Source organism: Maylandia zebra, linkage group LG8, assembly GCF_041146795.1.
Source record: "Maylandia zebra isolate NMK-2024a linkage group LG8, Mzebra_GT3a, whole genome shotgun sequence".
NCBI classification, from domain to species: Eukaryota; Metazoa; Chordata; class Actinopteri; order Cichliformes; family Cichlidae; genus Maylandia; species Maylandia zebra.
This window is the reverse complement of record NC_135174.1, coordinates 15,229,574-15,245,643: the sequence shown is the minus strand read 5'-3', so window position 1 is coordinate 15,245,643 and position 16,070 is coordinate 15,229,574. Positions and strand designations below refer to the sequence as shown.

Below are 16,070 nucleotides of genomic sequence, written 5' to 3'. Positions count from 1 at the left end.
AGCCAGCTTCTCGCAGGGCGACAGACAAATGGGAAGGAAATAAATTTGTGGGCGGGTTTGAAAGATGTGCGAACAGGCGGACTAATTGAACAGCCTTGAATGTGGTGAGAAACACAAGCTGGCCATTAAGAGAGAAGGAGAACTAGCTATACTATACTCCAAAACTGAGCCTGATTTTGTGATCATACATCAGTCATGGATATCAGATCAATACATGAGCGTTCATTTGAATCATGTTTCAGTGAGTCTGCACTGTTAGCTTTGCCTAGAACCAAGGCAGGAAACAGCTTCAAGGTAGGAAAAATCACTAATGAACCGTTACAGTCCATCACTCCAGTCCTAACACTCCTTAGAGCTTTGTTTAGCTCTCCACTCACTCCTGAGGGAAAATCTGGCTCCTTTGCTTCCAAACACACCACTCTGTTCACCAGTTTGCCGCTGACTGTCTGTCTGTATGTCATTTAGTGCTGCAGGGAGCATGCATCGAGCTTATCGGGCTGTTTCATTGTAAACAGCTGCTTTCTGTGGCTAGAAATAACGGTGATGAAAACAAAAGGGAGAAAAAAAACCAATAAAGTCGTGGGGCCTCTAAAACAATCAATAAGCCACAAGTTAGTGAAAGGCTCAGCAGGGCCGGAGTCAGCTGCTAATTCTTACACTGCACATTTAAAATCACACATAATGCAAAAAGCAGAACAAAACAAAAAAAAACCTCATTGATTGCAGCAGATTTGAAGGTCGTGGAACAAAACTGCTGCCTCATTTTCATTATTGACCCTGAAGCTTAGGCCGAGTCACTAATGTGTGAACTACAAAGGCCGCTCGTTTGGCGTTTCTATGATTTTCATTTGTTTCTCTCTTTCAGTGGGAGACGGAGCAGCAGAGAAGTCTAGAGGAGAGAGGACGCTTGCTGCTCTGCCTCCAGTTCCTCCCGCCATCCACCGATGGCGACTTGAAGGGCGAGGCCAAGGAGAGAGCTCGTGGCGGACTGTGTGTGGGCGTCAAGCGCTGCGCCCATCTGGCAGCCATGGACGTCAACGGTTTCTCCGACCCCTACGTTAAAACGTAAGCACGCCATCAAGTCATGAATTTCATGAAGAGCCAAAATACTTTAGACCAAGCCTCCATGTCCTTGAACCGCCCCTGAAACGCCATTCCTATTTCTCGATGGTCCAACCCACAGCAGCAACAAAGCCTCAGCAGTTTGCTTAAGTAACCCCTTAAATTTTAAGAGATCTCCACACACAAGGAGAACAGCAGGGAGGTGGCAACCAGAAACCAGAGAATACCAGAAAAACTGAGCACCTCGTAGCAAAGATGGGAAAATAAACACCGGCATTGCGAAGTGGGCGCATACCTGCTTAGAGGCGAGGAACCAATGGGGCCGGGTACAGTATTCACTACTTTTCAGCATACCAACCAAATGGTGCTGGCTGCTACTGACTGTACACTTTTATTCTCTATAGCATATATCTGAAAATCCAAGGTGACTTCCTCATCAAGTTATCACTTAAGACTTTAATAAAACTTAATGTGTGAATGTTACGTTGAGATCACTGAAATTAGAACTCGTCAAAGGTTCGTGTTGCGAGTTTGCTCAGACAACAAATATTTTAAATGCAAAATCCAAAGGTGGTCATAGCAACACATCTAATCTGTGTGAAACACCTGGTCAAACACAAAGGTTTTATTCTGTATGGTGTGTATAATGTATGAAATAAATAACAAAATGCTTAAATATAGAAGCAGAAACTTATTTTTTAAGAGAATAATTATATGATGAAGTTGGCAATTTATTATTTCACCATGAGAAAGTACACACATACACACAAAAACTGTACAGTACAAATTTCCAGGTATCTGTTTGAATATGAAAAGGTACCTAATCCTAGCGACTATCAGTGGGAGCAAAAGATCCACTCGTCACATGGTATCTTTTGTGATATTTGAATATTACTCGTGTTCACTAGCGACTTTCAGACAAACAAAAGCTGAGGCATAAACCTTTGATGTTTGCCTGGAATACTGTGATATTGGTGCAGGAGGTGATAATCACCAAAACATAAACACCTCTAACCTATCATTTTGAAAGAGATATAGTAAGCGTATTGATTTCCTTGGTTAATAATATGAATTGCACTCGACTGGATTCAAATCTTGGCTGTCACTCTAAATGTACCTGCAGGCTAATCAATTAACCTCAGATCACTGCCCTCATAGTAACTCATATTAGAAATACACACACACACACACATCTGTACTTGCTGCAGGTGGTTGTGATGCCATACGTTATCAGCTTTACTAAAACAAATTGTCATCTCTTTAGCTACCTGTCTGTGATATTTAAGGACTTTATTTCTAATTATCAAGTCTTTAAAATTATTTTTAATAATGCGTACATTTAATTAAAAAAAAATATGTATAAGCATACTATTATTATCACACAACAATGCTCACACACACATTCTGATACATGAACACGTGACACAGATCAGACTGATGGACTCACATGTCACGATCCTCGTTTCAGGACAATCTTCGTCTCCCTCCTTCAACACCTTAATACCTCAGGTTGGCTCTTGGCTCATACAGACCCTATAAATCACCTTTTGTTGCCACTCACGAGTGATCGATGGCTCGAGTTAACCTCACATCAGGTAACGATGAGGGATGAGTGCAGCTTTTCACACAAATAGAGGCCACTGGGAAATGTGTCACTCATTCATCACGATGACTATAAGACAACTATGAGACTGTATGGGTATTGACAGGCTTGAAACTGACTGAAAGGCAGTGACATGATCTAATGTTATGGGTGCGTTGGATCATGAGGAGGTCCAGGATTAGAAAAAAAAACCAGATGTGGGTGCTATTGTTGTCAGAGAGGTCCTCTGGAGATTCATTACTCACTGATGAAGACTGCATGTGTCACTGTGTGTCTGTTTGTGTCTGTATCTGTTTTGAATGATGCAAACTGACATAAAGTGGACAAATGAGCTTTAAAAATCGCCCCTCGTCTCGTGTCAGTGTTTTCCTGAGTGCTGGTTCTGGCTTTGAGGCTGTTTCTGCAATAAGTAAAACACTCCACAACCTCCCATCTCACACGCTCACACACACACACGCGGACGCGCACAAACGCAGAAATGCCAGCACGCTCGCCTCACCTCACGCACACACTAATCTCCCTTCTCTTTTCCCGTTATGCTTCAAACTCCGGTTTTCTCTCTCTCCCGCTTTACATGCACCAAACCTACGCATGCATCCCTCACACATCCACAGGAACACATCACGCATCTTGTTTCATTTTGGATGCGTGCTCACATCTTTGCCCTTTGGCGGGAGCATCTTCCCAGATGCTTTGTTGTGTCTGAGAGTGTGTGGGAACATACGCTCGAGCCCGAGCTGTGGGTGGTGGGTGGAAAGCAAATGTGAATAGAGATTTTTGCCACGCTGCTTCCAGCTGGCTTAAAAATATCCCGAGAATTTAATGACAGCTCGCAAAGGGAGGCTGTGAATTTACAATCTGTGCTGTGCTGGTGAAGGACATACTGATCAGTCCCCTCTGTGGGTTTAACAAATAATACATGAAACCTTCAGGGGATCGATGGGGGACTTGGATTAGAGAAGACTGATATCACTGTCTGTTCAATATGAAGCTACAGCTACCAGCTGGCGAGATTAGTGCAAAAAATAATAATCAGCTGATCTAATGCTTAGTAGCGCTTCAATATGGTGTATTCATTTAGAATAAAGAATGAAGTAAGAGTAACACAGCAATCACTGACTCTTTCCTCTTCCTCAACAGTTATAGAAAAATCATGATTTCCTCCTCTGACCTTTACAGCCGTGACTGTTATTCTTTCTTCCACTGCTTTGACATATGAACAGTAATGAATCGTATACACGACGGTAAAACATTCTTCTGTCACAGGTACCTGAAGCCAGACGTTCACAAGAAATCCAAGCACAAAACAGCGGTCATTAAAAAGACTCTCAACCCGGAGTTTAATGAGGTACGCATCATCCACTTCAGTAATGACTGAAAGCGAAGGTGCAGCTCATTTAGAAGCTTTAAATGTATCCTCCAACCAGTTAGCTGCATTAAAGGTTTTCTGAGACTCGAGATCTTCTGACTGTTCACTCTGTCTTTACTCAGGAGTTTTTCTACGAGATCTCCTTCTCAGAATTAGCGACCAAGACGCTGGAGGTCACCGTGTGGGACTATGATTTAGGAAAATCCAATGACTTCATAGGTAAGTTCATGCCACGAGTGAGGCTACAGGTCATTTTTAGATGTTTAGCCTAAGATTCTTGCATTTGATTATATTTACTTCCACTTTTAAATCTCTTTTAAGGTAAAAAGTTTGAATTCTTCATTGGCATTTTTCTACATTTTTATTTTGCAAATCACATGAAGATGTCCGTCCATCCGTCCATGTTCTGCTGTTTTTCTGAGCAACAGTCTTAGCAGCGATGCCCAGACAGTGTTCCCAGTTACGTCCACCAGCTCTATGGGGGACAATGGGGCCAGCTGAGAGGTGTAATGTCCTGGGTCTACCCCGGGACATCCTCTGTAGGACATGCCCGAAACACCTCATCTAGGTGGCTTCCAGGAGGGATCCTGGTCAGATGCCTGAACCACCTCAACTGGCTCCTTTTAATATGGAGGAGCAGCAGCTCTACTCTGAGCCCCTTCCAAATAACCGAGATCCTCACCCTTTCCCTAAAAGAGAGTCCAGACACGTGTAGGAGGAAGCTAATTTCTGCCGCTTGTATCTGCAATCTTATTCTTTCGGTCACTACACAAAGCCTGTGATCGCAGGTGATGTTAGGAACGTGGATCGAGCGGTTCACCGACAGCTTTGCTTTCACACTCAGCTCTCGCTGACCCAGAGTGGGCACTCCACCTATTTCCAGCTGAGGACCTTGACCTCAGACTCTGTTGTGCTAACATCATAGGTAAAAGCAGAGATGAGATCCTGACACCAGCAAACCAAACGTCTTTTGTGGATAACAGTTCTGAACAGAAACAGTGACAAACATGCCCTAGTTCAAGACTTTCAGCACCAAACCTTCTTCTACTGAGGGTGTGAAAATGTTGCATAAAAATACAGTTTGTGGTATTTTTCTGAAGCAGATGGGCAGTCAGGTTGTGGGCATATGTTCCTCAAATTGGAACAATGGCATTTGTTAAGGATTATTTTCATATGGAAATGGATACACACTTTCCAAGCTCATGAGTCAAACTAACTACATCTCCCGACCTGAAATAATACGCACTCTAGGTGCTTCAACACATGTGAAAAACAAGATGGGGCTTAGATCTAAAACTGGAGAGCCATTCACAATGGGCTGTTTGCAGGGGAACTTGACTCAGCCGTGTTCATTTTTCCCCTTTTTTACTTAGAAACCAATCCGGCTTGAAGTCTTTCTGCTTTTTCGGTTATTGTTCGTTATGCAAATGTCTTTTATTGCGGGTGTATTTTGGACAATGCTGTTTTTTCCCAACCCATTACCTAAGCTTTAAAAAAAAAAAAGAGAGAGAAAAGAGAAAGAAAGAAAAAACATTACTGACGTTTTAATTTTTCAGCACAATTAATGGCCAATCTGAACACACTTCATTAGACAAAGGTAAAAAATATGTACAGGTCTAATTAGTACCTGATCAGAATAAAAAAAAAACATTAAAAGCCTGGAACATGAGGTTTCATTGTTGATCCTCTGTGTTTTAGACGTCTATTATAAATAAAATGGAATACAAAACAATACAAGACATATTCAGAAGCTGTGTGCTGGAGCTTGCTGTGCCTGCTCTTCTTGACCTCTGACTGTCTGCTCTGTTTCTGCTTTTGTAAGGGGGGGTATCCTTAGGGTGTCATTCACAGGGAGACACTCTGCAGCACTGGATAGACTGTCTGAAGAACAAGGGCAAGAAAGTGGAGCGCTGGCACACACTGACCAACGAGCTGCCCGGATCCACGCTGCAGGAATGAACCCGAGCTTCCTCCCCTATAACTGACACCAGAGGGACCGCCTGAAGACCCGGGATGAAGGACGTCTCATCGCATGTTTTAAGGATTGTTCTGCATGACTGTGACGGATCCATATCCTCCTTTGTGTCATAATTCAAAACATCATGCCCAGATAGGTGGGATGGGGTGGGGGGGAGGGTTGTCCACAATCACAGATCAATACTCTAATCTCGGATCTAAACAGTCCCAACACAAAGCTGAAACCATTTTCTTCACAGTACTGGCAAGCATTCACATCCTTTCAGTGCTTTAAGATCGGTCTAAATGCTCCTCGTGGACAGAGCCCACTCACGAAGAATAATTGCGCCGGGACGTTTGACGAGGGGAAATGTTTAATTATTCTCTCGCGCAGTCCCGCATGTCAGGTTTGCTTGCTCTTATTAAATTCATGACATTAAAACTCCGCGGTCATGCCCATCTGTCTCAAAGCGCACATACCTCTCCGTGCAATAATGATTGCCTAATGCTTCCGAAGATATTTCCAAGTGGTCTTAATACTGGCGGATGTTTTTTTCCTCTGATCGTCACTGGATTGACAGCACGAGCTGATAAGAAAACTGGTTCTTCCACGTCGATGGTTCGTGTGTGATCTACTTGCATGTTCGGTGTTGATGGAGCAAACTTTAAAAAAAAAGAAAAAAAGGTTGGAAATGTTCATCAACGTGTTGTTCCCTAGAAGAAACTGTATTTTATTTAACGGTAATGGCTCTTTAATGTTGTTCGCAGTTGTTTGACGTGTCAGCTCTGATATCGGTGTCGGTCGGTTTTGCTTCACGTTCCCTACTTTGTAAGGCCAACGTCAGTAACGGGAGTTTCACAGCAGCAGAGCGTTTTACGGCGAACCATGCATGACTGTACTCTGGCACAGTAAATAAAGTCACATGCCTTTGTTTCATATACAAATTGTAAATATGAACCGGTGTAGAGCACTGTGCTTTATGGTGACTCCATGGCTGCTGCTTTACTGTCGACTGCTTTCAGCTGCAGGTTTTCTCTGTGTGGTGAACAGGCATGCTCACAATGCCATTGGTGTTAATATGTAAATATATGTGCGCTGTTTCACTTGTTTGGGATGTTTGTCTTTTGCAAAGCTTGCATGGTTGTTTTTATCTTTGTTTTAGTCCACAGTGGACTCCTTCAATCACACAGCCTGGTAGGAAGCCAGTAAAGCTAATACTGCCACCTGGTGTTGTTGAACTGTAAGTGCAGCCTCTTCTCTGACTACAGAGAGCAGAAGTCCATCCATCAAATGTGTAAGGTGAAAGGAAACCAACACACACACCAACTTTCTGCTCCAGTAAACAATAACTGCAGCAATTAAAACATAAATTGAATCTTTACAAAATGTAATAAATACAACTGCAATTAAAAAAAATGTTGCTGGGATGCTTTGTAAAATAAACAGAATTCAGTGATTTGCAAAGTTCATTTTATTCACAGTAGATCATAGAAAACATGTGACATGTTTAAACTGAGGTATTTTACTACTTCAAGCAAAATATTAGTAATTTTGAATTCAGTGGCAGCAACATGTCTAAAAATTGGAATGGAAGCAGCTATGAAAGCTATACTGAAGAAGCCAAATGTGGGCAGGAGTCAGAAACACTGTTGTGGTGAGAGAGTGTCGATGCAGCGTGGAAAACTCTTCTGTGGTCAGACAAATCTAAATTTGAAATTCCTTTTGGCAAATATGGACGCTGCATCGTCCAGACTAAGACTAGATCGATGATCTGACTTGCTTGCATCTCTGATGGTTTGTGCATTAGTGCCTGTGAAATTGGTAGCTTGCACTGGATATATGATCAGTATATGAGTATTTACAGGTTTTAGAGCAGCAGAAGCTCCAATCCAGATGACATGTTTGGCCTAGACATGGAAGGCCTAGAAGATTTCAGCAAGGTGATGCTAAATAGCATACTGCATGTATTTCAGCAGCATGGCATCACAGCAGAAGAGTCAGGGAGCTGAAGAAGCCTGCCCGCTATCCAGACCTTTCAACAACTCAAGCATTGGCTCATGGGCCCAGGACTGTTCAGCGGCTAGATCCATGTCAGATTATGATGGGACAAAAATCCATCAGCTGGTCTCCACTGTTCCCAGATGTCTATGAACTGTTGTTAAAGAGGAGGGGATGCTAAACAGCGGTAAACAAGACCCTCTCCCAACTTTTCTGAGACATGTTGCTGCCATAAAATTCAAAAATAACCTTTATTATTTCTTAATAATGGTACACTTTCTCTGTTTAAACATTTGCTGTTTTCTATGTTCTGTTGTGATTTACGAGATTCATTTATATTTGTAACATTTTGCACAGCTTTCCAACTTTTTTTTTTGTAAATTCAAATGCTGCTGAATTTATAGTGGGAAATTTCTGCTGTAAAACGTATCTTTCTGGGTTTGAGTCTTGTGATTTTTACTATGCTTACTGACAATGAGAAAATGAAGCAATGAATCGACATTATTGCTTCCGTTTCAGTTCATTTCACTGTCAGCAGCTTTCAGTGAAAATCCTTACAAAAGCTCCAACCAGCAGCTCAGCACTGAACTGCACACAGACACACTTAACAGCTGGCTGGTGAGCAGAGTGGAGCTTTTAGCAGCAGAGCTGTTTTGTCCATTTAGGATTTAGGAGGAGGAGGAGCTGTAGTAATGCTATTTACCATCTTTTAGCTGTAGAACTGATTGGCCACTAGCATGTATGAAATAAACTACTTTCTCTCTGTGATGGCAGCGAGGTGAGGATCTTCAGTTTATCCACACAAGAGCATCGCCTTATTTTCTTTCCTTCCTTGGCTTCACGCAGATGCTCTGTGTGATCAGTGGAAGACTCTGGGCTCTAAAACAAAACAAAAATCCAAGTTCTGTTGCTTGTATCATTCTTTTGGGCAGATTATCTTAAAATTTATGACTCCTTCAACAGATTTGAGTTCACCGACATCACTGTAAGGGAGACTGCCGCACTTATGCGTTCCCACCGCCGTGCATTACAGTCCCCTTAGTGCAGTGTGGTTTTTCCTGCCATCACTGGCCTCAAAAAGCTTCTGCCTGTCTCTGCATGTTCTTTACAAATTTAATGAAAGGCATCTTATCCTTTAAACTTCTGAATTATTTCCATCCCTCTGTCAGATCTGGGTGGACTTTTATTTTATTCACTTATCGGATGAAGAAAGATAATAAATAAGATTTTGAAGCATTTCTTCTCATCCAGATCAAATTAGTTTACAGTATCATCATGACTTATTGAATGTTTCACTTGTTCCATTTGACAGGCAGGTGAGAGCCTAGCATTGAGACTTCCTTTTTATACCTTGTGTACCCGAGTTTGTGTGGGCAGGGCGCCCTGAGTGTTGACGTGAGCTAGCTGACTGACTCAGCATTACGGGCAGTGAGACAGAAGTTCATTCCAGATAATAACTGGGAAAAAAGGCTTCAGAGAAACACGTGAAGCTGCCAGCAGCTGTACAGTTTGTGATTACTGTGCATTTTCTCCAGTAGCCTGAGCGAGAAAGAAGCTCTTTGTGAAATGAGATAAGGCTGCCACGGTTTCATCTTAGTCACTGTTTGTTCCTGGATCTGCTCGCACGTCAACACCATCACTGCTCTGTGATTACAGGAAATAAAATGGCTTTATTTTGGTGATTCTACTATTGCAAATACAGGTAACACGGTAAAAAGTCTAATACACTTTGTATAATGTGATTTTAGATTTAAATGATTTTCATAAGTCACTTTCCTCTAACAGCAGGGACACAATCAGGAAGGATTTACACTAAACAGTGACCTACTAATTTCCATATTGTATTGAACAAGTCTTCTTCTTGTTTTTTCACTTAAAGTCACTTAACACTGACCCAAGAATCATTTAAGCATAAAAACGGCACCCAGCTCAAGAGATGAACCAGTGCTGTGCCTACTCATAACAGACAACCAATTTAAAATGATCTGTTACTAGCGGGCATTGTGCATTCTTGTCTCTTTAGTTGAGTCTATGAAAAATCTCAAACATAATACTGGTAACACAGATAACAGGTATAAAATAATACTTTTTGTGTTCTCCAGGAGCTATTAGACAAAACCCTAGCATGTCTCAGCATGGTGTGCAGCGTGTCCTTAAAAATGTGAGGAAAACTGACAAGTGGACAACAAACGGCAGGTCTAAGGCTGAAAGTCAGTGGCAACGGGTCTGATGGAGATGATGAAATCCTTGGTTCAAATCTTCATCAGTTTGTAGAGGTGGTAAGAAAAGATGTACAACAGTGACTGTCAAAATTTGTGGAATTATGAATTCAGAAAAGTACCATCAGCTTTTGATCCAACATGTGGTAACATCTGGAAAACATAGGCTTGGCAGCAGCTTAATTTTTCAGCATCACAATGATCCCAAACACACTGCCGAGGCAGTGAAAGAATACCTGAATAGAAAAAACAGTGGAGCACTATCAGTGACGGATTGGCCTCCCCAGAGGCAGTGAGGTGCAGTGAGAACAGGACAAAAGTCAGCCAACATCCAAAGAAGAGCATTCAATGTCCTTCAGGAAGCCTGGGGTCCATTTTTCTAGCAAAATATACATTTAAATAGAGTGTGGCTCACGATTTTCTCCACATTGCCATATTCACAAGCTAATGTAACCCCATATAAGCCTTAAAATAATCAAATTTTACCATCTATTCTCTACAAATGTAGCAAAGTACTTTTAAAGCTATCATCACTCTGTTCTGGTGGCGTCAAGTTATTTAAAATAGTTTCTATAAACAGGCATTTTCCAGCTGTAAGAAAAACATGAGCAAGTTTTTGCAGCTCATAGAAAAGAAAAGAAAAAAAAATCAAATCTCCTATTTTTGCCGAAGCTGCAAGAAAGAAAATTGGACTGCTGGTTTTGAGATCAAAACTGAGATTACTGTAAGGACAAAACAAAAAACAAAAGTGGAGGAGCATTTGAGGACATTAAAGTTTTAAACATCTGTGAGGCGAAACGAAGCCTCTCCTGGTGATAAAGAGGTTTAATTAAAAGCAAATGATCAGCGCTTAACAGAGGCTCCACAAATAACATCTAAATGAAGCAGCCACCAGGTGTAAAACACCACAGTGGCATTTAGCGAGTCGATAGAAAGAGGAATTAAACTCAATAAAAAAACTGTACAAAAATGTGAAAATAACAAATGTAAATTATGTTTGCATAAGGAAACTCCTTTAAAATTGAGTGTATTAGCCAAACCCAGATTGTGTCCTGTCTGTGGGGATTAGTGCCAGCAGAGCACACATAATGCAATATGAGAGCTGCTGTGTGGTCCTCTGAAAGGGCTGTGTGCTTGTATCATAACACTAATGCTTTTTATTAGGAAACTGCAAAGAAGCTGCTGAAAATAAAAGTGGGTAAGGATGAAAATTATCTCCGACGGTGCAAGCAAACTAAGATTTGTTCAAGAATATATATTTTTGGTGATTTTCCTGCAAAGGAGGACAACACTCCTCATGCACTTTTCACAATGATGAGCAGTTTCCATTACAGAGCCATTATGGGTGCATTGCTGCCATCTAGCTGGGATTGTGATGAAAATTCAGAGGGTGCAGTTACAGCAGGGGGATGCTGGATGTGTGGCAGCAGTGCCGTACGGTAATAATGGGCCACACAAGGGCCTGAAGCTCCCAGTTTCTATTAAGAAGCATTTGTGTGAATATTATAAAAGTACTCAATGATAACCCAGTTCAAGAGTGGAACTGCACGGATTTAATCAATTCCAGCTTCTCTCATCTTCTCATGCTTGCTCATGGAAAACTTTGGAGATGGTTTTTGCTTTAAAGATGATAAAACTGTCCATGCAAAATATAAACAAAGGGCTTCAAATGGGAATCAGTACAAATGACGTTTCAAAAAAACTGCCTTTTCACCAGGCTCAGAGCAAGAAGTTAAATACACTTTTTCATGCATCGGCTAATTTTGAGATTTTTGACTATTTTGCTTCCATAAAATGTTTTATTTTGTTCAGAATGCACAAAAAAGCCTAAAATAACAGTTAAATGTGTTTATTTTACTGCACAAACACTAAACAAAACATAACATCTTGATGATTTGGGGAGTTTCTTGGTGATATCTATCAGGCAGGCAAGCACTACGCTCAGCATATCCAGGCTTTCTTTACATTAGCTGGCTCAGCAAAACCTAAACGCTCTGTCAGAAATAACGGTCAACATGACAGTGGTTATCAACCTTTGTCGTTAATTCAGGGCTTCCAGCTTCAGGCTCAGTGCACGCTCACATAAAAGGGCACTTTGAATCTCTTGCTGCACAAACGGCAGGAAAGTGGACCAAACTGAGCGTCGCCTGCTTCAGTCAGAGAAACAGCTATACAAGTAAAATGGCAAAAGGAAACAAAGTAAGAAAACTGTTGATGTTTCCCACTCGGGAAACAGTAATGTGACACGGAGCTGCACATTAGTGCTCTGAAACTTTATAAGTGACGTATTTAAACATCAGTCTGCTCAGATCTGACTGTCCAGTGATGGAAGTGTGGAAAAAGTCAGATTATTTGTACTGATTCAATGATCTTACTGATAGACATCCTACAAATGGACTGATTCATTTACTAATCTGTGTTCTACTCCTTTCAACTCCAGCAGTGAAAACGAGACTTCAAGCATAAAAATATTTTTGTTTTCCGAACGTGTGCTGTGATTTCCTGTGACCACGAGTCATATTTTACACTGCAGCATTAGTAACACATGCTCAGCAGGTTGCATGTTGTATTCCTTAAGCGGGAAAAACCTCCTTGGGCCTTTTGTAACACAGTAAAAGTGTGTCGCTTCCAGCTGATTCTAAACTGCAAACATTACCTGCTCTGGACCAGGCAGCATTAGTTGCTATGGTGACACAGTCAGGTTCAAAGATACTCTCCTCCACATGATCACAGGTGATGCAGACTGAAAGCAGGTTGTGCTGCCCTCTGTTGCACTGAGGACGTGTTATCTGAACATATGTGACACATGTTGACGAAAATATACAATCAATAATTCATGCGTCTTATTGTGAAGGTCGGCGCCGCGCAGCACTTCCTGACAAATTATTCACTGTTAATGAGCTGAATTAATAATTAGTTCAGCCTTCAGGGAAATAACAAATATCTAAGCAAAGGAAACACGCTGTAACTCTCTCGATCTCTCTCCAAGTGTAAATAATAAAATTAGATTCTGACTGAGTGTCACAGGTTCTTGCTGTAACACCTCGGCTTTTTTCCACCCCAGCCGTGACAAGACAACATTCCTGCGGCGGAGCCGTCAACAGTTTCTCTAAAAAAAGATCCACAGCAATCCGTCTCCGAGCGTTAATTCCCACTCACAGTGGCTATTTTGCGGCCCCAGTTCTCTCTGCACATTAAGCGGGCACTAAGAGAACAGCGTCGCCGCAGGTCAGTAGATCTCATTATGCTGCTTCTGCGATGCAGACTGACAGGACGATCACGATGCATCCAGCCGCTGCCAAACTGACTCACGGCCGCAGTGTTTGTTTGACCCAGCTGCATAATCCATGACCCACTTACTGCATCTGGATGCGACTATGTCTGGTACACTGATCCCCTTTTGAACTGTTACTGTACTGTAGACATACTAAAATTAGCTGAGTACACAGGAAAGTACCTTTAACTGTCAGAGAAATCACGCTGGTGGGTTTGAATTTGCTGTTGTCAAATGTTGTGAAAGCTGTTTTTGTTAACGTTGGGGGTTTTTTCCCCTTTTGGGGCACAGTAAGACTATTTTTGAAAGTATTGCAGAAACTTTGCCATGTTTACTTTATGTGCATAACATATTTTTTTAAGTTTATTATTACAACAGAGCATTTTCTTCACTGGAAGCTTACATTTGTATGTAGATACTGTTGTGTCCTGCATTCACACCAAGGACAGAACAGGAAAACATGTTATCAATGCAGGACATGCTGGCACCTTTATTATCCTGCACACTTTTGCAAGTCAAAAAATACATTTTCCTGTCAAGGTCAATAGCTGGAATATCGCTTGCATGGGAGAGATAGCAACAGAGTGGGCTTATAATTTACAGAGATAAAAGAAGAAACTTGTTTCGAGACCAGAATGAAAGCAAATGTAAACAATGTTTTAAAATAATTACACAAATTAGTGAGCAACCTGAAAAAGTAGATTTTACAACAGTTTTTTAAATACATTTTTGACATTTAAGTCAAAGATACTGAATCCTCAAGTTCAGATAAGACTTAACTTTTAGAATCTACCTCGTTTCAGTTGTTATTAAATTAAAAAAAAACTCAAAACTTAAAAAGTACATTTACATTTTTTTTTAAATTGGCATAAAAGTTCAAATTCAAAAAGTAGAAAAATGCCAGAAGAGCGATTTTGTATTTTAAAATAATATTTTGAAACCACTTTTGCAACATCTGGGTTTATATTTTTATATATAATTTACACAACAAATGTAGGTTTTAGTGTTTTGTGCGTGGATTACTTTCAAATTAGTGGGTGGGACACAAATCTTCGGAGATGTTACACCAATCAAACTGTTAGGGTACTACATTCTGTACTACACCTGGATTTATTGGTTGATCCTGATGATTTTTTTTTACAAAATTATGAAGGAATTCTGCTGCAGTATATCAATGAAACACATCAGCATTTTTCTTTGGACTCTTTAAAGAGTTTCAAATGCAACGCATAGCCACGCAGATCGGCTAACCGGTGCTAATTTAATTGGTGCTACAGTAAGTAACAGACTAAGATCAAATAATTTCACTCACCAGAACTGAAGCACAATTTGTTCAGTGACCTGCAGCACACAGCAGGACACTGTGGCTGTCAGAACTTTTTCTCTAAAGCAGCTCATGTTCCAGATTAGAAGTAAGATGGGAAAATAAATGCAGGGAATTTTGGTTTAAACTGATGACATCACCACTGGTTTCAAGTAAATGTTTAGTGCTAATTTATTTACCAGTTGTTACCATGCTAGCACCTGCTACATTTCTAACCAGTATAAATGTACTCAGCAGCACTGAGAGCTTTGGGGGTGTTTTTCTGACTTTAAAGTCTCACTCCTTACCAAATGACTTAATGCAATTAGAAATGTCAGTTAAACGCTTAATGCTGACCTATTAATCAGTCAGGAATAATAAAGGAGGCTTACTCAAGGGATGAACCAGTGTTATGTCTACACATAACAGACAAATTAGAAGAACCCGTTTTAAAAAGCTTGTCACAAAAACACATTGTTTGTTCCAACTTCATTGGCTGAATCTATGAAAAATTCCAAGGTTAACACGGTTTCACAAAAATAAAATTATACTTTTTGCCCCAACAAGGTGATTCCAAGGAGCTGTTGGCTGAAAACCTGGCAAACGTCAGCAGTGTGTACAGTGTGTCCTTAAAAAACTTGAGGAAACTGGACAAGTGGAGGACAAAAGAAGGAGCAGCAGCTGTCTACAGACAGCCCTGGCCTGTCTACAAAACTGTCTACAGCAGATGAACAGTATCTGAAAGTCATGTTCTTAAGGGAAAAATCCTAATCCTAATTCTCTTGTATGTTGTATGTAGGTCCCGTACCAAGAGCAAATACTTGATACGGGACCTGAGAGATGCATCTTGCCCTTTAGTTGATCCATATACTGTTTAATGAAGCTTCATCAGATCTCAGTGGAAGAGTGGCTGTCAATAAGCCTTTCTTATGGAAGGGAAACGGGGAGAAAAGGCTGAAGTATACCCGAGTGTACAAGAATTGCACCGGAAATCACGGACAAGTCAGTATTGCTTAGAGAGGTCAGGAAAGAGGTACAACATGACGTGTCTACAGTCCTCCGTAAAACATGGTGGAGGTTCTGCCTTGGTTTGGAGCTACATTTCAGCCAGTGTTGTTGGTGAGCTTGCCTTGTATTTTGTATAATAAGATTGGCAAAAGCTTCGTTTTTAAGCATAACAATGATCATAAACACACTTCCAATGCAGTAAAAGCATACCTGGATAGATGAGCCTGGACTTCAACAGAGCAAAAGACAGCCAACATCCAAAGAAGAGCTTTGAATG

At 41.0% G+C, this 16,070-nt stretch overlaps 1 protein-coding gene across 2 annotated transcripts in view; it reads left to right on the top strand.

Moving 5' to 3' along the window:
• The window catches only part of LOC101483367 (double C2-like domain-containing protein alpha), a 29,681-nt gene extending 20,252 nt beyond the window's left edge, over positions 1-9,429 (top strand). Inside the window, exons 8-11 of one of the 2 annotated variants that reach the window (XM_004574600.4) lie at positions 866-1,065; positions 3,932-4,013; positions 4,157-4,253; positions 5,857-9,429. In XM_004574600.4, coding sequence (XP_004574657.3) covers positions 866-1,065; positions 3,932-4,013; positions 4,157-4,253; positions 5,857-5,993 — 516 coding nt within the window. In that variant the 3' untranslated portion in view covers positions 5,994-9,429. The remainder of the gene's footprint in view (positions 1-865; positions 1,066-3,931; positions 4,014-4,156; positions 4,254-5,856) is intronic. The other variant, XM_004574599.4, reaches the window with a different exon arrangement.
• The last annotated feature ends 6,641 nt before the right edge of the window (positions 9,430-16,070 follow it).